At 37.9% G+C, this 23,071-nt stretch overlaps 1 protein-coding gene across 4 annotated transcripts in view; it reads right to left on the bottom strand.

Annotated features, from left to right (window-relative positions):
• SEC24D (SEC24 homolog D, COPII coat complex component) overlaps nt 1–23,071 on the bottom strand; it is a 107,381-nt gene that overhangs the window by 76,510 nt on the left and 7,800 nt on the right. For 2 of the 4 annotated variants that reach the window (XM_045469000.1, XM_045468992.1), the window contains exons 3-7: nt 17,206–17,335; nt 10,780–10,928; nt 9,268–9,543; nt 8,867–8,997; nt 166–277 (exon numbers count right to left, since the gene is read on the bottom strand). In XM_045469000.1, coding sequence (XP_045324956.1) covers nt 166–277; nt 8,867–8,997; nt 9,268–9,543; nt 10,780–10,928; nt 17,206–17,335 — 798 coding nt within the window. The remainder of the gene's footprint in view (nt 1–165; nt 278–8,866; nt 8,998–9,267; nt 9,544–10,779; nt 10,929–17,205; nt 17,336–23,071) is intronic. The other 2 variants (XM_045469017.1, XM_045469008.1) reach the window with 1 other exon arrangement.

Below are 23,071 nucleotides of genomic sequence, written 5' to 3'. Positions count from 1 at the left end.
CAGAGCCTGAAGCCTGCTTCAGATTCTGGGTCTCCCCCTCTCTCTGCCCCTCCCCAGCTCATGCTCTGTTTCTGTCTCTCAAAAAATAAATAAACGCTAAAAACTTTTTTTTTAATGGTGAAAAGTTTTTAAACCTCAATGAAAAACATTTTTGAAAATAAATACCTTGGTCTTGTATCACACAATCTGTAGTGACCAGGGGAGGGACTTGGCCTCTGGTATTGGTGGCATAAACTTGTCCTCCTCTGGTGGCTCTGTCATTCTCGATCACTTGAATCTGATATGATATCAAGAGCAAGTTAGTTAAGACTCTTCCAAACATTTCCTCTCTCTCCCTCCTTTCCATTAGTCACACACATACAAATAAGTATTTTCTAAATCCTTTCAGTTCAGTTCAGATCAAATTCTCACTGAGAGCCTACCAGGCGTTCAGATCCGCCTTTGTTTACTTTCATAATTTTAGAGCAGTAGCTGCTAAATTCTGTTCTGTGATACTCTGAGCTCTGACTTTTCAGAGAACTTTTACTCAATTTGGTCACTGGGACCTTAGATAAGCATTAATATATATAAATATATATATTCTGGTAGAAAAAGAAATTGAAAATAGTTTATAAAGAAAATAACTTTTGTAGTTAAAGGAAAATATACAAGGCTAAAATCATTAAATGCAGAATAAATGATTTACAATATAACCTAAAACACCTTTTTACTTTAAGTTCCTCTTGATCCTCAATTTGCCATTCAAGTTCTTCCACCCCCACCTTGAGACTGTAAAAAACGAACAACATTGTGTTTCCACATGGAAGCTGCCTATTGTACAGATATGAGAAGACACGAAAGTCCTTAGGTTTTGTCATCTAATTTGGACACATATGTCTCTAAAATAAATATTGATGAATAATGTAGAGATAAAAATTTGTCTTTCTGTTGTAGTTGTCTAGGGATGAAAATAATAAGCAAAATCTAGTAATTGGAGTTAAGAAGAAAACAAGAAGGCATCCTAATAATTACCTTCCTCTACCTCTTTATCTTCTCCCTGCCCTCACTTCTTTTGTGACAAGAGACAAGGGGTTAAAAAGTAAAAAGAGGGAAAAAACAGAAAAATGTGACAAGTGCCCAGACTGTACTACACAGCTTTGGAGGATATATAGTTTTTAATATTCCTAAAGAAACTATTAATATGAAAATTGTCTTCCCCAAACTCTGAAATGTTACCTTCTCCATTTTCCCCTCCCATTTCATCCAATCCAGGCCCTGGCTGGCACTGATATCATTGGTTTTATGGCATATCAAAAATAAATTTAAACTGCCTTAAATCCACACATTTCTGTTTTTCTAATTTCACAGGATTTGAGTTCTTATTAATGATATAGAAAGAATATGCTCCAAACAGAACTACCATAAGATACAGAAAAGACCAAAAGCTACCATGGACAGAGACAAGAAGCAAACAGAAAAATCAAAACACTATTACATCCTATATTTCCACCCTAAGGTTAACCTGGTTCCTTCAAAATTGGAGTACTTTTTATATAATCAAAATTTATGGTAATCACTTCAACCAATGAAGTGTCAAATATGAAAGCAAATTAAAAGGCATAATAATCTACATATTGAACAGTTTCCAACCTTAAAATAGACTGTATTTCCAAAAAAGATTTGTTTTTAAATTAGTTGTCTGCAACTTATAAAGCACAGGCTCCAAAGAAACAATGTCATATGTGGTAATTATATTTCTAAACTAATTCACATCTTGGCTAGAATATTATAAAGGGAGTAAGAAATATTAAAACACTTCTAGTAATTTTGAGGATGCCTGGGTGGCTAAGTTGGTTAAGCATCCGACTTTGGCTCAGGTCATGATCTCACAGTTTGTGAGTTTGAGCCCTGTGTCAGACTTTGTGCTGACAGCTCAGAGCCTGAAGCCTGCTTTGGATTCTGTGTCTTCATCTCTCTCTGACCCTCTCCTGCTCACGCTGTCTCTCTCTCTCTCTCTCCTTCAAAAATAAACATTAAAAAAAAATTTTTTTTAAAAACCACTTCTAGTAATTTTTAAAAATATACTATAGGTGTTTAATTTTACCTCAAATGCATGTTCTCGAAAAACAGGCCTGGAGATTTAACAATGCATGGAAATTTCAATAGAGATATTTTACTATGACTTGGTACTTAAAGGATTTTGATTTGATGACAGTGACTTTTGATAATGTCAAAGATACCTCAAAATGTATGGATTTCTTTTCCTTCAGAAGATCTGCCACTAGAGTTACTTTTATACTTATCTTCTATGAATAGAGTATTCTGGGATCACAGAATTGGGAAAGAAAAAAAGAGTGGTTCTCTTGAGATAAATGAACAATAAGGGAGAAGCCAGGTAGGAGACGTGTGCACACTTAAGGCAGGTTGCTCAAAGCAGAATTATGTAAGCTTCAGGGTGGTGAGAAAGAGGGGAATAGAAGAGCCCCACTTCTCAGTGGTCCTCCTACAGATACAGAAAGGGAGTGAGGAAGAGTTTCAATGGTGATACCAGTGATCTCACTCTCAAAAGGTGGATAATAGCACTACCCAAAAGGATTAGAGTGAGCACTTAGCTCAGGACTAGCATGTAACAGGAATTTAGTAAACATGATTTTACATTTTCTTTCCAGAAGGAAGAGATTATTTAGTCAGTTGAAGCAGGTAACTTTGGGAATAGGAAAATAAACAGGCTCTATCTGATATTGTTATTTCATTACCTCAATGATAAAAATTACACTGGACTGACCTGTATGTATATATTTTAAGGGTCTCAGATGTCACAGCAGTACTGGTTATTATTGCTTTTGTTGTTAACACTCATTCATTCATTCATTCATTCAACAACTGTATGAATGTATATACTATGTACCAGCCTGTGTTCTAGGTGTTGGAGACACAGTAGAGAACAAAACCAAATTCTTGACCTCAGGGAACTAACACTGTATGGAAGACAGACAATAAATAAATATATAAATAAGATGGATCTATGTCAAGTAATAATAAGTACTGTGGATATGGAGTGATATGTACAACAGTATAAGGGACACTGGTGATAAGTAATGAGGACAGGAAGGAAATGAGGAAATGAGCCATGTCCTGTATATATCTAGGCAGAGGAAATATCAAGTGCAAAGATCTTGAGGCAGGAGTACACTTGGTATGTTTAAGGAATAATAAGGAGGCTGGTGTGGTTGAAGCAAAGTGATGGAGAAGAGGGGTAAGAGACCAAGTCAGAGGGGTGGGGTGTGTGTGTGTGTGTGTGTGTGTGTGTGTGTGTGTGTGAGATGAGAGGCATGAGGGAGTCAGAGGTGGCAAATAATGTAGGGTATTTCAGGTCATTGTAAGAACTTTGGTTTTTAACTGGAGGAGTACTGGAGAGTTTTGTTCTGAGTCACAGCATGATCTGATTCAAAATCTGAATGGATAAACCTGGATGCTGTGTGCAGGCTGGAAGATCAGGGAGATGAGTTATAATAATTGATATGGAAAGATGATAGTGGCTTGAACGAGGATAGGCACATAAGGCAGGGCCAGGACCAGGACCAACAGAATTAGGTAAAGGACAATGTGCAAGAAAGAAAGTACAAAGGATGACTCCCGGATCTGGGGCCTGAGGAACTGGAAGAATGGGATTGGAATCTGGATTTCAAGGAAATACCTTGACTAGGAATATCTGAATCCTCATTTAAAGCCATGTAAATAGATGAGATCACCTACATCAGTGCTTCTTAGTATAACTAAGAATCATCTGGAGAGCTTATTTAAACACAGATTCCAAGACCCCACCCCTAAAGATTCTGACTCAGTAGGTCTGGGGTAGAGCGTAGGAATAGGAATTTCTAGTGAGCTCCCAGCTGATGCTGATGGTGCCATCCTGGGAGCAGCACGCTTTTGAGTGTCAATCTATAGAGTAAATGTCGACAGAGAAAGGGACAGGTCCAATGACGAAGCCTTGGGACACTTCTAATAGTAAGAGGTCAGAGAGACAGGGTGAGACCAACAAAGGAAATAAGAAAGAGCCACCAGTGAGATAAGCAGAGATGTAAATGAGTGGTGGTATCCCAGAAACCAAATGAAAAAAAGTGTTTCAAGGAGGATGGAATGAGCAGATGTGTCAAATTTCTGCTGATATGTTGAGAAAGATGCGATCTGAGAGTGGACCATTAGATTTGGTAACGGAAGTCACTGGTGACCTCGACAAGCACCAAGTGTTGGTGGGGCTGTGGTAAAGCGATCTACACTGGTGTAGGTTCAGGAGAAGAAGGGAGGAGATGAACTGAATACAGCAGAATCAATTCTTCTGGAGATTTCTTGCTATAAAAGAACCAACAAATGAGTAGAAACTAGATAGAGAATTTGAGAAAAGCCAAGGGAGACTTCTTTTATTAATGATGAAGGTATTACAGGATGTTTATATTCTGCTGAAAATGATCTAGACAGTGAAAAATTAAAGTTTACCGTGAAACAAGTATAAATGATGCAGAAAAGAGGAATGTGATGGTTAATTTTATATGTCAGCTTGGCTAGGCACAGGTTTTGGTCAAACACCAATTTAGATTTTGGTTATTTTTGTGATCTACCCACTTATTCTATATTTATTTGAATATAAACTTGAAGTTTTGTGATCAAGTATCTGATCCTATAACATGTTAGAAATTTAGGTTTAATGACTCTTAGTGCCTTAGAAAAAAAATGTTTTAATATATTTAACATTTAATCAGTGGACTCTGAGTAAAGCAAATTACTCTCCATAATGTGAGGACTTCCAATCATTTGAAGTCCTTAAGAGAAAAAGACTGAGGAATCCCAAGAAAGAGGAAATTCTGTCTCTAGATGTCTTTGGACTTGAGCTGCAAAATCAACTCTTTTCTGTGTCTCCAGTCTGCTGGCCTGCCCTTCAGATTTCAGAATTGTTAGTTCCCACAGCTGAGTGGGTAACTTCCTTAAGATAACTCTCTCAATAGAAAGATACATGGATACATGGATAGACGGATGGATGGATAGATAAAGATATACATACACATCCTGTTGGTAGATAGATAAACAGACAGACACATACATCCTGTTGATTGACTGATTGATTGATTGATTGATAGCTAGACAAATAGACAGACACATACATCCTGTTGATGATACATAGATAGATAGATAGATAGATAGATAGATAGATAGATAGATACACACACATACATCCTGTTGGTAGGTAGGTAGGTAGATAGAGATACATACAAATATATCCTGTTGGTTCTGGTTTTTTGCAGAACTCTAATATAGGAGATACTTGCTGAAGAGTTATCCTTGAGAGGCCATAAGGAATCTAGGAGGTGATAGCCTTGGTTGGGAGGAGAAGCTCATTCACAGTAATGGGAGAGGGGGATAAATGGGCACAGATGCAGGGAGACGTGGCAGCGGAGCATGCAGAGGTTCTTTTTGGATTGCTACTATTCTCTCACTGAAATAACAAACAAGATTATCAGTAAAGAGTCAGAAAGGGGAAGGAAGTGTTAGGAGTTTGAAGAGAGAAGAAATGATAGTCACCAGGAAAATGAGTGATGGTCTTCAAACTTGCTACACATTAGAATCAGCAAGAGAGCTTCAAAAAAAAAAAAAAAAAATCTCCATGTCCAGTCCATATCCCAGTCTAATTAAATCAAGTTAGCAGGGGGCAGCAAGGCACCAGAACTTTTTTTTTAATGTTTACTTATTTATTTTTGAGAGATACAGCAGGGGAGGGGCAGAGAAAAAGAGAGACAGAGAAAGAATCCCAAGCAGGCTCTGCACTGTCAGTGCTAAGCCCAATGTGGGGCTCGACCCCACAAACTGTGAGATCATAACCTGAGCCAAAATCAAGAGTCAGACACTTAACCAACTTGAGCCACTTAGGTGCCCCAAGGCATCAATATTTTTACGGCTCCACCATCAATTCTTTTGTGCAGCCAGGTTTTAGAATCACACAACCATAGGTTCACCTTAGTTCAGTGGTCAGAAATTAAAAGTACGGTGTGATTTTTCTCAAGTACCAGGCAGCATCTGGGGTGCAGGCATGGAGTAGGTGGAGAGTTGGTTTACTAACAAATGGGATTTTTCTAGATGAATTCAGTGGAGAGAGAGGGGCAAAGGAGTTGAGAGTAGAGGATATAAGGGACAGACCTATAATCATGGATCAAATAATCTAAGTTGCATAAGATAAGTGAGAAGATGAAGGCGGTATAAGAGAAAAGGTGGTGAGTTATGTCCTGATGGGTGAATCATTATTCAGGTTTGAGTAGTCCTAAAGGGGATGAGCCAAAAATATATGAGGCAGTGGTTGGAAAATAAGATGGTTTCAACTGAGATGTTGAAGTTTCCTGTAATTGGTTATGATAAGATTAACGGTAAGACTATGGATAACTGAGGTGGGGTGGATGAAAAGAACACTGGGAGCAAAGAAGATCAAGAAATGAAAGTTTCTAAAGATGGATAGTAAAATTGCCAATAATTGTGACAAAAAATAGTACTGGAGAGATTAACAGTGAGCCTGGAGCTAAAAACTGCAGAGAACAAAGTGGAATGAGCCAGAGGGTCTATAGATGTTATATAGAAGCAGAGAAACAAGAAGTTAAGATAAAATGATTAATTCAATGTAAGTATAGGATATTCCTTTAACTAGAATAATGAAATAATATTAAGCCATAAAAGTAATGGCTGGTAACATAATTATCTATAAAGGCACTAAGAGTCATTAAACCTTAATTTCTAACATGTTATAGGATCAGACATTTTATCACAAATCTTCAAGTTTATATTCAAATAAACATAGAATAAGTGGGTAGACCACAAAAATAACCAAAATCCTTTACCCTCTGTGTGCCTTTTTCAAGGACTTTTCAGGTCCTCCCATCAAAAGGCAGAGTCTTATCTTTCTACTCCTTGACTCTGGGGTGATCCTATGACTTGCTCTGGCTAAGAGAATGCCACAGAAGTGCAATGTTCTAGTTCCAAGCCAAGGAAGGCCTCAAGAGGCCTTGCATATTCCTACTTTCCCTCTCAGATCTCTCCCACAGTCACATGAACAAACCCAGGCTAGCCTGCTTGGTAACACAGTCCAAGCATTCCCAACTAACAAATGGGTCCAAGTACCAGGCACATGAATAACACCATCAGTGGTGGCCCTCCCAAAAGATATGTCCATGTTCTAATCCTTGAAACCTTTGACTATTACCTGTGACATGGTAAAAGAACTGATTAAATTAAGAGTCTTCAAAACAAGCACTTCTCCTGAATTACCTGGGTGGGCCATGAAAGGAATCATGCATAACTTCCTCATGGAGAGGAAGAAAGAGTTTTGAGATGGCAAGAGAAGACACAAAGAAGAGGAGGAGGCGACAAGATGACAGAGGCAGAAATAAAAGTAATGTGGCCATAAGCCAAGAAATGCCTGCAGCCACCAGAAGCTAGATGAGACAAGGAATGGGTTTTCCTATAGAGCCTTTCAAGGGAGCACAGCGCTGCCAACACATTGATTTCAGACTTCTGGCCGCCAGAACCACAAAAGAATAAACTTCTATTGTTTTAAGTCATCCAGTTTGTGTAATTTGGCACAGCAGCCACAGAGAGTTAATATACTATCCTGGGCCATTCAGGTTCCAGCCAACCCTCCAGCTGACCCCAGGTGCACAAGCAAGCTCAGATCAAATCCATCGAACTTGGCCCAGACTAGCAGAACTGCCCAGAGGACCCATGACTCATGAGTATTAATAAATAGTGGCTGTAGGGTACTAAGATTGGTGATGGTTTATTACATAGCAAAAGTTGGCTAATACGGTAGCTCTTTGTACTCTTTGGGCTATCTCTAACTTTTTCTACTCATGTTTATAGAACCACTTCAAAGACCCAAGTTAACTGTATCAATTTCATTATTCTTCCAAAAGGACTATACATGTGGGCTCACTGATACAGACTTGCAGTTTCTCCTGAAGCAGGAGTATACATCCCTGCCCCATTGACCCAGGGCTTTGTTATGACTTGCTTTGGCCGAAGGCATGTGAGTGGTTGTGACATGTACCACATCTGAGCAAAAATTTTAAGAACTCTTGCACCTTTTGGCCAGTTCTCTTTCTTTTCTCCCTTTCTCGTGATAATAACATGTCCCAAACACAGGATGCCCCTTCATGCTGGTTTCTGGAATGATAAGGACACACAGAGCAGCACCTAAAGCCAAACTGCAGCTGCTACAGCCTACAGGTCACCTAAGCAATCACTAAATCTTCATGTTTGGAAGTAAAACTGGGGATTGTGTGTTATGGAGAATAACCTAATAAAAGCTGACTGATACAATTACGAAAGAGTAATCTTCCAAAGAAAATCACTTGGATGGAGAAGAATGAAGTTATAGCTCTAATTTTATATAGAACAATTTTCAATAGGCAAAATGTAAAATACCTTGTGCTTTCACTTCCTATGGGTATCTTACCCTTATTGAAAAGGGTCCTTTATTTATTTAAACTAGCATGTTTATATACTAATACTGAATACTAATACTGAATACTGAATACTAATTATTCATTAAATAATCAATAAACACTGCTAATATATGCCAATATAAACATCAATAGTATTGTTAAGTTTATGTGATAACAACAACAACAACAACAAAAATCTACACAGGCTTTCTGTGATGGAGATCCCTGATATGCCAGAACCCAGTTTCCCCACCCCCATACATAAAGAAGGAAGCCTCTATGTGATGGGTATTGTGATTCAACAATAAAGGACAAGATAAATGCTAACAAACTGAAGAGTTTCCGAGACAGTGAATAAAGAATGGTCCTTTGTGAGGGAGATGGTGGGAGTGAGAGAGAGCACTTACTGGGCTGGGGATGGAGTCAGGATCCAGCTTCTTCTGGAGTTGTGGTGGACCAGCCATCTGTGCAGGACCTCCAGGGAAGCCTCCTGGGTAGGAGAGCTGCCCACCTGCCATCTGGGGACCATAGTTGGCTGCTTGGAAAAAATTTAAAAAAGAAATGACTAGAACCCAAAGTCCCAGATGCAGTGTTCACTGACCATATTACACTATTCAGTCAAGCATGCTGCATTTTTTCATCTTATTATATAAAGGCAGAGAGTTAAGTGTGAAAGTCTATAGGAGAAGAGAGTTAAGTGTGAATGTCTATGGTTCCCCTTTTCTCTGCATTTGCCACACTAATCGAAAACTAGCTTTCCTTAAAAGTAAGTGATGGATGCCTAGTAACACAGAGCAAAGCTGCTTACCCTGCTGCGGTGGATATCCAGTGCCCAGGCTCTGTCCTGGAAGAGGCGGGGGCTGGTACTGGGTATTCAGAGGAGCAGGCCCGGGGAACCCGTCCTGCCTGTGCGTTGACGGAGGCAAGGATGAGGCCCCAGGGCCATTCAGTGTGGTGGGTGGTGGTGGGAGAACTTGAGATCCAGGCTGCATAATAGATGGCTGCGGAGGTCGTGGAGGACCCTGGAAGGAAGGTGCTGGTGGAGGGCCAGGGGGCCCCTGACCAGGGGGAGCCATGCCTGAACCTGTGTGAGAAAAGAAGACCAGACCACTGAACACTGAATTTCTCAACTCTCCAACTTCTACAAAGTACGTAACAGGGACACCTCTTTTCCTGACATAAAACAAGAAGGCACACTTATACACCAATTTCTTTTTTTTTTTTTTGCCACAAGATGAATTTTCATTCAGAAAGCTATACAGATGCTATTTGGGGCATTTTACACAATTGGAGAATTTTTAAAGAGTAAAAGCATTTGGTGAGAAAATTAATGGGATGAATTTTAACTATGTTGCATTAACTTTACATGATACATGTCACTAATTAAGGAATTGTATTTTGGTACAAAACCTAGAAAATCATATAGAAGAAAATTTTATCATGTAACAAGCATGATCCAGGTAACTCATACATTCAATAAATTATTTGTGGCCTGTGCTTGACTTGGTCAAATAGATTTCAGAATCAGGTAGAAATAACAAGGGAGAAGGGATGGGCCACTAACATGTTTTCTAATCATATTGGAAATAGATGTGACACCAGATTATTTTTTCTATTTCTGATTATGTGAAATTTAGTTGCTTCACTGGAGACTTATCCATCTTGAAATCAATAAAAGATAGGAAATAGAGGGGTTTTTTAACAGATACTTCCAGAAAACTAACTTTAAGTAATGGAAACATTCTTCATCAAGATCAATGGCTGACTATGCTCCTATTACAGTGAAGATTCCTATGACACTTGGAATATACAGCATTTCTATTGATACAAATCTCAGTACTGTAACTGTTTTCTCTCCTATTATTCTCCTTTCTGCCTCACAACATCTGAGCTTCCATTCTTTTCATGATTTAAATACAGAATCAAAACACACTGTGAAACAAGGAGTATTATATTTTTCATTTTAGGGCCCCATTATAAACAACACAAGGTTAAACCTAACCTCACATTTCTTAAAATAACTTCACTGTTCTATGTTTATTTGTAAAGTCAGAAATTTTTTTTGTTTTTTTTTTATTACTCTAATATTGAACGTAAGGTTTTCTGAGGGTCTTCAAACTATTTTGAAATAAATGGCAGCATCATCAGGAAAAAAATTAATTATAGCCATACGTAATAGATGATTTATATAAAAATGTCAAAAAAATTAATTCAGTATGGTGTGCCAGAGTTATGTATGTTTTAAAGATGGAGAAAACCTTCCTCATTAAAAATGCTGATGAAATAGACAGTCAGTGAACACTACTAATGAAACTGTTACCATAGCTGTTGATGTGCATAGCATTGAGCTGACTGCCCAGCTGGGTGATGGATGAAGTGGATGCAGGACTTGGATAAGACGATTGTGTAGAGGGTGAGTATGGTGCATAGGAGGATACTGCACTGTTGACAGGTGGAGGACCTGGAAATCTATGAGAGAAAAAAGAATGTTAAACAGTATCATAGTTTCATATGAAATGATAAACAACAAATGTCAAAAACTTGTAAAATTAAATAAGCCCATCTTGTGGGCACTAGGGCAATGACTGATATTTTAGGCTAAGTCTTTAATTAATCTGAGTGTAAACTTAAAATGTATCATGTAACATCATCTCATATCTATGCTCACAGACTCAACATGTCAACATACTTAGCAAAAAATTCCTAATGTAAACAGAGAACAAGCTTTGGAAATGCAGTTGGAAGCTGAGTCCACCACAGCCTTATCTATACCAGGGTTAATGATCAACAGAACGGAAACTAGAAAAATAAAATGCTTTGTAGTTGTATCTTTATGATCATTATCCTTATACCCTACCCAGCTTTTTAAAATAAAATGTCAACTGCACACTAATTTCAGCAATCAGGACATTCCCTGCAAAACAGGACCTGAAAGTGAACAACTCAGTAAAAAGTTTTGAAGTCATTCATTCTTTTTCATCTAAAAATTTCACCACGCTTTAACCTTTAATTTAGTTTGGACTTACTGTATGTTTATTCCATCTGAACAGTGTTCCTATTGTAGTTCATCTGCTGAATAAAGTTAAAGCTTTCCCTTCAAATTACATTATAACTTCCTTTTAATTTTTAGTGTTAAATAAAAATGTTAAATGAAAATTTCCCAGATAGTATACTCTGATTTCAATTTCTCCATAAACTGGAAACTATATCCCTAGTGGCCCACACTCTTGCCTTCCATTCTTCACTGCCACTGAGGGAGGCCAGTGGCTTGCCTGAAGTCCCACAATTTGTGTGTGACAAAACCAGGACTAACCTCTCCATAGGTCTTAAGCAAGCACACTTTCCAAAACATCACACTAATTCTCTTCTGTCATTTTCCTCCATATATCTTAAACTGAATAATTACTATAACAAAACTTACAATTAACCTTCAGACCATTATGCTGTATGGTATTAAGTATATTACAGAATGATGATATCCCACACTTTGAGTTAAATGGATGATGATCAAAATACTATTTCTATGTAAAAGTACAAGCTATCATATAGCAAATACTTGGTTATAAAGGGTTATAAAGTTACAATGATTAACACTTTAGCCCAAACAATATTGCTTAGCAAAGCTGTCAATTTCCTCCCCTGTCAAAAACTGAAACCAGACCAATGAAGTTACATTAAGCATCTTTTGATTTAAATAATTTGTGTAACAAAACTGAATAAAGATAGAAAATATAAAAGTTAACTTCTCACATAAAAGTTTCCTTTATCTCTCTAATTTATTAATGACACTAGGAGTAAAAAAGGCAGGGCAAAACAGAACTCTAGTGTTGACACATTTAAAATATTGTTGGTCACTTAGAAATGATTTCAAGAATTGTCTTAATAATATGTTTTATAAATTCACTGATTAAAAATCTTTTTTTGAAGAAATGGTATTGTCTTTTTAAAAAAGTTATGAGAGGGGCGCCTGGGTGGCGCAGTCTAAGGTTAAGCGTCCGACTTCAGCCAGGTCACGATCTCGCGGTCCGTGAGTTCGAGCCCCGCGTCGGGCTCTGGGCTGATGGCTCAGAGCCTGGAGCCTGCTTCCGATTCTGTGTCTCCCTCTCTCTCTGCCCCTCCCCCGTTCATGCTCTGTCTCTCTCTGTCCCAAAAACAAATAAACGTTGAAAAAAAAAAAAATTAAAAAAAAAAAAAAAGTTATGAGAGATACATACATGAAATACTTGCACACAGGCAGAATGTATATTCTATATAAGAATATATTAGTAGATGTAGAATGAGGTATTGTTATAGGAGTTGGATCTAATAAGCAGGAACTGAGAACTAGCAGTTAAATTGGGTGCAGGGGGACATGATTCAATTGCTTAAGAAAAAAATTATCTAAAATATATTCACAAATATTTCACAAATGTTAATCATATTTTTAAAATATAAAATTATATGAACAATTTATTATATAGATAGTACAAACAGGATGAAGTATGTTTCAAATGGAAGTTATGACACAAGCAACCTTCAGTATTTTTTAACTTAACAAAAGGCTGATGATTTAAAATAAAGAATGAGAGAATACACAACCATTAGGCCATGCTTTTAACCCATAAATGCCACTTATCCTTCATTGCTTAATATATGTCCTGGGAATGAGGCTTTAGAAATAAATTTTTTTTCTAACCAACTTAAATGTTATAAATCTTAAACATATTTGAATTTTAAAAGCAATTTTAATACTACTTAAGAGTAAAGTAGTATTAAAGGGCTAAATAAATAACGGAAAAGAAATTAACAGAACATTTTAAACATACAAATATATGTTTCTTAACGTTTATTTATTTTTGATAGAGACATGGCACGAGTGGGGGAGGGGCAGAGAGAGAGGGAGACACAGAATCTGAAGCAGGCTCCAGGCTCTGAGCTGTCAGCCCAGATCCTGACGTGGGGCTCGAACTCATGAGCTGTGAGATCATAACCTGAGCCGAAGTAGGACGCTCAGCCGACTGAGCCACCCAGGAGCCTCTAAACATACAAATATTAAACATGGTTTAATATTTTTCAATTTCATTTCTTTACTAACTTAGTTAATCCAAGGTCACACAGCAGGGAGGTATCAGAGTTTTAAGTGTGAATCCAGGTCTTAAGCCTCCCAGCCTGGAGACCCTGATGTGTGACTACAGGCAAGCCACTTAATCTCCATAGCTCTCAGCTTTCAAACTGAAAAAATGAGCAGATAGAATTCAAAGATCCCCTTCTGTGCTATAAATATAATGTGGTTAAAATTAAGAATCCTATGATTTAAATATTTCTCATGTTGATTCCTTCATTTAATAGGTTTCTGGTCTAAGAAAACATTCAATTCTATATTTTAATTTATTGTTTCAATGAATGTCAGAAAAGGGCAGATTCACCATAAAAAACAAAAGTCAAAAAAAATTTTTTTAAACGTTTATTCATTTTTGAGAGACAGAGAGAAACACAGTGTGAGTGGGGGAGGGCAGAAAGAGGGAGGGAGAATCTGAAGCAGGCTCCAGGCTCTGAGCTGTCAGCACAGAGCCTGACATGGGGCTCGAACCCACAAACCGTGAGATCATGACCTGAGCTGAAGTTGGACACAACCGACTGAGCCACTCAGGTGCCCCCAAAAACAGCAGTCAATAAGGAGTTACTATCAGAGGGTTAATGAAACATGAATATTTAGGCTCAGTTTAGTCCTAACCCTCTGGAGAGTTGACTGCATTGTCTGTGGCCTGTTCAACTTCAAATACTTCTTATTTTTAAGTTTGCAGTGAATTGTTCAAGTAGTGAGTTTTGTGCTGAAGTTTGTTAGAATGTGGAGATAACAATTTTTTCAAGATTGGCCTGAAGTAAAATGGCCTGGGTTTTAAATACTCAGTCCACAGAGTAAACAAAACCTGTACCAAACATCACTGCTTTACACACACACACACACACACACACACACACAAAGAAGAAAGAAAAGAAAACAAAAAAGAAATAAAGAGAAAACAACTATTTCTCTTATTTTTCCTGATACCTCCTTTTCACTGCAACCAAGTTCTTAGCAGATTTCACCGTATCAGCTTTAATGGGGGAAGATGAGTCTCCTCTTCATACCCTCTCCACCCCAATCCATCATTTTTTGATCAAAATAGATAACTTAAAATTGACTTTTCCTCTTCTAATTAAAAAATGGATTTTTAGTTATAGATTTTATTCATTGGGTTAATCCCACCCAGCAGTAACAGTTTGAAGATAACTTTGGTACCATTTACACGTTTAAGACATTTATTCTGCCTCAGCCAAGATCAATAAGACAAATGACTAAGTATGATTTTTAAATTTTATGAAGCATTGCCTATGAAGGAGCAATATTTAAAACTAAAAATTATAAATTTTTAAATTTTAATCAACATAATAACTGATTTATATCTTGTTTTTAGTAGACAGTTTAGATATGGTAAAAATTAAGAGATTTTTTTGATGGGTTCTCTAAGTACAAACAACACCTATGAAGTGCTATAATCATCAAAGAAATTGTGATGTCACACGAAGATGTCGTGAGCCATCTATACTCTCTGACCATCCCTATGTGATTCATCTGCATAATCATTGTGTCCTTTGCCCTTTCATTTAACTATATACACATAAATATGTCCCATGAGGGCAAATTAACATGGAAAACATGGACACTGAGTCTGAATACTTGACTTTTCCATGACTTTTTCATTTTTAAACCCATTTCCAATCTTTAATTCAAGTTCAAGTTGAAGTAAGCAAATAGTAGAGAGAGGGGGGAAAAATCTGTCAAGGTTTCCCTGGGAATCACAATAAAACCAAATTCCTAAGTTGTCATGAGTAGCTAGAATTAATGAGTAGGAAGGACAAGCTACAGACAGTAGACTTTCTATATCCACTGAAAATGGTACTGATAACTGCTAACACATATTGAGTCTTTCCTGGGCGTTGCACACTATGCAAGATTCTCTGCAAGCATTAATCATCAAAATCCTTACAACCACATTATTATTGTTAAAATTGTGATGAGGGAGCTCAGGAACAGCTGCCTCAGCCAAGAGTAGCAAACATGTCCTGACTCTACACAGTCTACACTCTTCACTGTGCCAGACTCTGTGCTGAGCTCAGAACCACACAGCGAACGTCTGTCTTGATGGCAAAATCCACAGTTTACTTATTTCTAAGGAACCTAATTCAAGTGAAACAAATGGAAAGAACCAAAAAGATCAATACAATCAAGGCTAATATCAGTGACCACAAGCTTTCTTAGCTTCAAACCAGACGTTTAATTTCTGCATTTCTTCTTAAAAAAAAAAAGAAATCTGAAATGCTGGCAGTTCACAATAAACTTTTCCAGATCTTCTCCTCTGTATTCTGGACTAGGAGTTCTATTTCTACATTTTACAAGTGAAGAAAATGAGGAGGCCTAGAGGCCCAGGAACTTCACCAGCATCACACAACTAGTTTGTTTTTGTTTTTTGTTTTTTGGGTTTTTTTTGAGCCGGAAAAGGCATCTTGGTTCTTAGCCTTTCTACTCTGATCCTTGTGCCCCACCACCATTGCTAATGAGACTACTCAGGTCCTGAGTCAGGTCCATTGACTTTGTGCTCTTGTTAAACTACATGTAAACCAAATTACTTAGACTCACTCATCCTGTTTCCTGCATTAACCTTCACTCTGTATCTCACAGCAACCGTTCCAATGGTAGAAGTTATCATGACAAACGAGCCAGGAAGTATGAACCTCACCAATGGCCTCTAAGAGAATTAACTTGCCGATTTTTAAAATTCCAGAGAGTTTTCCCACTAACAGGGACTACTCTCAGACTCCCTGAAAGGATAACTGAATGGCTTCAGCAGCAGCAGGGTCCAGATTCACACTGAGGGGTTACTCCTCCCACCCAACCCTACAGCCTAACAGCCTGGGAAAGGAACCTGGGAAATGAAGCCTCCAGGTAACCCTTGGAGAAATTCCAAAGTAAACACTACATACAGCTTGGCACTAGGAGTCTCAACAGTGGCAGCTCACAGGACAAACAATAATGGGACTTCCAGCAGGGAAGGTGTGATGTTGGCTCCCCTCCCAGGTGACAGTCCCCAGTGGGGTGCACATCTCTACATATCTCCTACATCTCCTATCGTGGCTTCTTCAGGCCTGCCTCCAACTTTCAACTTTTTCCTTCCTGAATTCATTATAAAAACACAAACAGAAGATTTATTTCCTCTGTTGTTTTTACTATTGTCCTGCAAAAATCCTTCATCGGCATCTGTGTACCTTCCACATCAAATCCAGTTTTTACCATTGGCCACAATCTGATTTAATTTTTAAAATATTTATGAAGCACCTACTGGCACTGAGATCTGTTCTATGAAGGATTCAAGAGGATAGAGAATTTAAAATTTATTGGGGAATACAGGCCATAGACATCTGAAGGAATTAGAAATTAATACAGAACTCTAAAACAAGAGGAATATAATCCAAAATTAAAATGTGTGGTATTGATACAAGTAATTTTTTATATATTTTTAGTATGTACTAGCATTGTTTTTTTCTTCCCCCTCCTATCTTTTCTAAATGCTTTGTCTCCTAGGGCAGTCTTCTAGCAAGTCCTTTCAAGGGTGTGGGCAGAATCAAGAGGTCAAACTTTCAATCAATAAACATGCAAGTTTAGAAGGGACGTGTGAGACCATTTTAGTAGAATATACAAATGAGGGTTGAAATCTACCTAGCTCACCTTTGGGGAGGATGCCCTTGGGCATGAGCTCCATTCTGGCCAAACTGATGGGGTCCAGGAGGTGAAGGGCCCTGAGGCAACATCCCCCCAGGGACAGCAGCCCCCAAAGGCCCTGCTGGCTTCATCATACCTGCAACAGAAGGGCATGAATTTAGAAGAGTATGAATGTGCAAAGAGAGAGGATGCCATGCCATTAGGTTAAAAATGAAAATTAGGAGGGGAAGGAGGGGAAAAAATGGGTTAAGACAAGTTCTCCTTTAAATTTGCATTAACCATCACAGACCTATCAACACCAGGTTCTCCCATAGTTATTTGACCATCATAATGATAGGAGAGCAGAAAGAAGAGAATTATCTCAATACTAAACAGAAACTAAGGGACGCCTGGGTGGCTCAGTAGGTTAAGCGACCGACTTCAGCTCAGGTCATGATTTCACAGTTCGTGAGTTTGAGCCCTGCATCGGGCTCTGTGCTGACAGCTCAGAGCCTGGAGCCTGCTTCAGCTTCTGTACCTCCCTCTCTCTCTGCCCCTCCCCTGCTCATGCTCTGTCTCTCTCTGTCTCAAAAATAAATAAACATTAAAAAAAATTAAAATAAAATAAAATAAACAGAAACTAAAACAGAAGAAATAAACTTGCGTTTGGTAGAAAAACCTTGATAGAACACACAATCACACAAAGAATACTAGAATATGCAATGAAAAATGCCATTCTGGATTTCAGAAAATAACTCCAAAAACAACAACAATAACAACAAAACAATATGAGGTATCATAAAGAGCCTAACTCTAACTATGGGAAAAAAATTCTCTGAAAATGCCTTTGTGTTTTATTTTTATTTTTTTTATTTTTGAGAGAGAGAGTGTGTGCACGTACACAGGAGGTGTAGAGAGGGGCAGAGAGAGAGAGAGAGAGAGAGACAGAGAGAGAGAATCTTAAGTAGACTCCACATTCCGCAGAGCCGGACACAGGGCTCAATCCCATGACCCTGGGATCATGACCTCAGCCAAAATCAAAAGTTAGAAAATGTCTTTGAATTACAGCATGAGGAAAACAAAAGGAAAGTAGCATCTGTTTTTCTAACAAAGGCAAAGCAAGCCTTCAGAGTTCATAATTCTTCCAGGATTCCAAATAGCTGGGTGCTAAACTGCTGAAGTTATCACACTCAGTCATACACAAGGTGGGATCCCTTGTGATGACGAAATGCTCCTGGCAGTAACTGTTTTCATTTACAAGCAGCTCTTGTCAAATAGATCTTTAAAGGTCTCTCTTTAGAACTTTTTGCAGACATTTTTCTCTTCTAGAGTAATTGTGGTACAGAAGAAAAATCACTGAGTGTGGGTCAGAGGAGTTCAAGGCCCCACCTGGCCATTTACTAACACATGCATGATGTGGGTAAGAATTTTATCTTTAAGGACCTCAGTTTCCCTCACTGCAAAATGAAAGGCTTCGATTAGATCATTTGTGACAACATATGTCTTTATTTGTTCTCTCCACTTCCAACCTGCTTGGTTTGTACCAGCTCATTCAAATTACTTTTTCTTTTTAAGTTTATTTATTTACTTTGAGAGAGAGAGAGGCAAAGAGAGAGGGAGAGAAAAATCTCAAGCAGGCTTCAGCACTGACAGCGCAGTGTAGGGCAGGAACCCATGAACCTCAAGACCATGACCTGAGCCAAAACCAAGAGTTGAATGCTTAATCGACTGAGCCACCCAGGCACCTCTTGTTCAACTTACTTTTGACTCTACCCTTCTCTCTGGCACCATTATCAGTGACCTCCTAGATGGCTTCTATGCACTCCTCCACTTGATTTCATGATGATATTTCATATCCAACATCTCCTTTCTTCTTTTATCTTCCTCTAGAGAGCTTATTCTCTCAGATAGCAAGAGAATTAACTGGATGACCATGTAGTTGCCCAATTAAAGTTTCTTATATTATCATCATAATACTTTTGACAGCAAGCTTTCAGATGCTTGGGTAATACAGAATGTAATATAACCAGTGAAATGCCTGTATTCATGATTATTATCAAAACTTTCAAAAAGGTTTTATTTTCTTAAAACAGGATTCCTCAAACTTAAGAAAAATGTTTTATTAATTTTACAGTCACAGTCTTACTTAGCAATTTTTTATATACTAAGAAGAAAAACAACAAATATTTTTTAATGCTTATTTATTTATTTTGAGAGAGAATGAGCTAGTGATAGCATGGGGACGGTCAGAGAGAGAGGGAAAGAGAGACTCCTCAGCTGACAGAGCAGAGCCTGACTCAGAGCTCAAATTCACAAACCGTGAAATCAGAACCTAAGCAGAAATCAAGAGTCGGACACTTAACAGACTAAGCCACTCAGGCACCCCAATAGTCTTATAACACCACATTTTTATACAAAGTTCTAAACTCCAAAGCAAAGGTAGAAAAACATGAGATTTGCAGTTACACAGACTTGGGTTTGAATTCCTTCCCCCATCAGTTAACAGCTGTGACCCTGATAAGATACCTCTGTCTTTTGAAACCTCAACTTTTAACACTGTGTCATGGCAGTAGTGTTCCCTGTCTCCAAGGACTGTTCTGAGAATTGAATAAGACAATAGGTATAATAGCACCCAGAAATGCCTGATAAATAAGGTAATTGATCATCAAATGTTGGTTTCCTCTCCTCTGACCATATGCTCCTGTCCTCCTTTTTTCAAGGATTTATATTCTAACAGAACATATACACCATAATTATATGTACACTTGCATTTTCATTTTTGAAACATTATTTTGGACAAAAGTAGAAAATCCACAACACTAGTGCCAAAATAATAATTAATAATTATATGTACTACAAGAAACCAGAAATATTTGATTCCTTAAGTAATAGCTAAATACCAATTTCATCAACAATCCTCATATATAGTTCCAGAAAATAAAAAAAGTTTTCAGCATTACTTATGGCTGAGTATTCCCATATGTATCCATGAGACACACACGTTAATAAATTTCTGGTTACAAAAACAAAATTTAAAAAAACAGCTTAAGGGGCGCCTGGGTGGCGCAGTCGGTTAAGCTTCCGACTTCAGCCAGGTCACGATCTCGCGGTCTGTGAGTTCGAGCCCCGCGTCGGGCTCTGGGCTGATGGCTCAGAGCCTGGAGCCTGTTTCCGATTCTGTGTCTCCCTCTCTCTCTGCCCCTCCCCCGTTCATGCTCTGTCTCTCTCTGTCCCAAAAATAAATAAACGTTGGAAAAAAAAAAAAAATTAAAAAAAAAAAACAGCTTAATATATTCAAGCAGTATTGTTATATACCAATTTCACTAAAATGTTCTTTCCTTTTTGTTTTTGAAAATCAACTCTATGGCAACGTTTCAAACTCATTCTTGTTCAATATACATTCAATGTGCCTTTGAGACACTGAGAGCTCTTATGGAATTCACAACCATGTAAACAAATAATGACAGTGTCATGTGATGAGTGTTATAACATGCAGAAAGACAAGCTAACTCTTCCTAAAGAAATCAAGGAAAAGTTCAAAGAGAAAGGACTGGTTGAGCTGAATCTTGCAAGACAAGCAAGAGTTTTCTTAGTGTAGAGACAGGAGAGAGGGTTTCAGGCAGAAGGGAAAACTTGAGCAAAGATATGAGAGAGCATGGCATGATCAGGGACAGGCAGAAGGTTCAGTGCAGAGAGATTATGAAGGAAAGTAGCTGGAACAGAGGTTGTCCAGGTTGGTCGGGTCAGGCTGCAAAGTCCTGTGTGCCATTTGGACTCTATCCTCAGGGCAAAGGGAAACCAGTATCACTTTTATCTGCAAAGTCACAGTCTTCTGATCACGTTACAGGTATTTTCAAAAGTGGTCAGAGATAAAGAGAAATTGAACTCTTTATAGAGCAGTATGAGAATTTTAATAAGAAAAACCATACCAGAAGAAAGAACTAATAACTATGCTTATGCCAAAAGAAAAATATCTAAAATCACAAACTGGTCTTTAATATCATGGCAGATATAGACTGGCTTACTCAATACCAATTCCATTTTCCTTTCTGGCTTGCCCTTCTGTATGGTCCTGAGCTAGAAAGACGGAACATCCATTGCATAAACCTCTTACAAATGTAGTTGCCATGTATTCTAAATTCAGCAAAGCAACACATCACTGGGAGACCCTGGCCAGGAAGCGGAAATGGTGGTTCTGGGGTAGAAAGGCAGTGGCTGCTAATGGAATGGTCCTGTGTGGAGTGTGCATTTCTATGGACCATGGACTCCCAAGCTGGTTCTGGCTTTCTCTATATTCTCTTAGCTTTCTGATACCTTTAACAAATCACTTTCTACTATAATAGTCTCTGCTACCAACAAAAAAACTCCTGACCAAAACAACATCACAGAAAAGTATATCTTTGACTTGGCCCTGGATCTGATAAACTAAAACCAAAATTAAAAACCACTTGTGAAAAAAAAAGTTTATCCCTTTTATTGTTTTCTGTTGTCTAATTGCTGTGGCTAGGACTTCTGGTACTGTATTGAATAAAAGTGGTTAAGAATGGACATTCCTGTGTTGTTCCTGACCTTAGGGGAAAAGCTCTCAGTTCTTCATCGTTGAGTATGATATAACCTGTGCATTTTTCTTATGAGGCCTTTATTACATTAAGGTATGTTCCCTCTAGACCCACTTTGCAAAGAGTTTTTATCATGAATGGACGTTGTACTTTGTCAAATGCTTGTTCTGCATCTATTGAAATGATCATATGGTTTTTATCCTTTCTCTTGTTGATGTGATGTATCATGTTGATTGTTTTGCAAAAAGTGAACCACATTTGCATCTTGGGAGTAAATCTCAATTGTGATATATGATTTTTTTTGCACTTTATTTTTTTATTTTTTTAATATAATTTATTGTTAAATTGGCTTACATACAACACCCAGTGCTCATCCCAATAAGTGCCCTCCTCAATGCCCATCACCCACTTTCTCCTCTCTTCCATCCTCCATCAACCTTCAGTTTGTTCTCTATATTTAAGAGTTTCTTATGGTTTACCTCCCTCCCTCTCTGTAACTATTTTTTTCTACTTCCCTTCCCCCATGGTCTTCTGTTACACTTCTCAGGATACACATATGAGTGAAAACATGATATCTGTCTTTCTCTGACAGACATTTCACTTAGCATAATACCCTCTAGTTCCATCCACATTGCTGCAAATGGCATGATTTTATTCTTTCTCATTGCCAAGTAGTATTCCATTGTATATATAAACCACATCTTCTTATCCATTCATCAGCTGACGGACATTTAGGCTGTTTCCATAATTTGGCTATTGTTGAAAGCACTGCGATAAACATTGGGGTACATGTGCCCCTATGCATTAGCACTCTTATATCCCTTAGGTAAATTCTTAGCAGTGCTATTGTTGGATCATAGGGTAGTTCTATTTTTAATTTTTTGAGGAACCTCCACACTGTTTTCCAGAGAGGCTGGACCAGTTTGTATTCCCACCAACAGAGCAAGAGGGTTCCCGTTAGTGTATGATTTTTTTAACGTATTGATGGATTTGGTTTGCTAATATTTTGTTGAGGATTTTTGCATCTACATTCATGAGAAATATTGGCCTGTAGCTCTTTTTTTTTTTTTTTTTTTGTGGTGCCTTTATCTGGTTTTAGTATGAAGGTGATACTAGCCTCATAAAATGAATTTGGAAGTTCTCCTTCCTCTTTTATTTTTTGGAATGGTTTGAGAAGAATAGGTATTAACTCTAGCAAAACTAGAGAAAGAAAAATGCCACATGATATCACTCATATGTGGAATTTAAGAAACAAAACAAATGAGCAAATGGGGAAAAAGAGAGTGATGGAGAGACCAACCAAGAAATAGACTCTTAACTATAGAGAACAAACT

Source organism: Leopardus geoffroyi, chromosome B1 (genome assembly GCF_018350155.1).
Source record: "Leopardus geoffroyi isolate Oge1 chromosome B1, O.geoffroyi_Oge1_pat1.0, whole genome shotgun sequence".
Taxonomy (NCBI): Eukaryota; Metazoa; Chordata; class Mammalia; order Carnivora; family Felidae; genus Leopardus; species Leopardus geoffroyi.
This window is presented reverse-complemented; position numbering and strand designations above follow the sequence as displayed.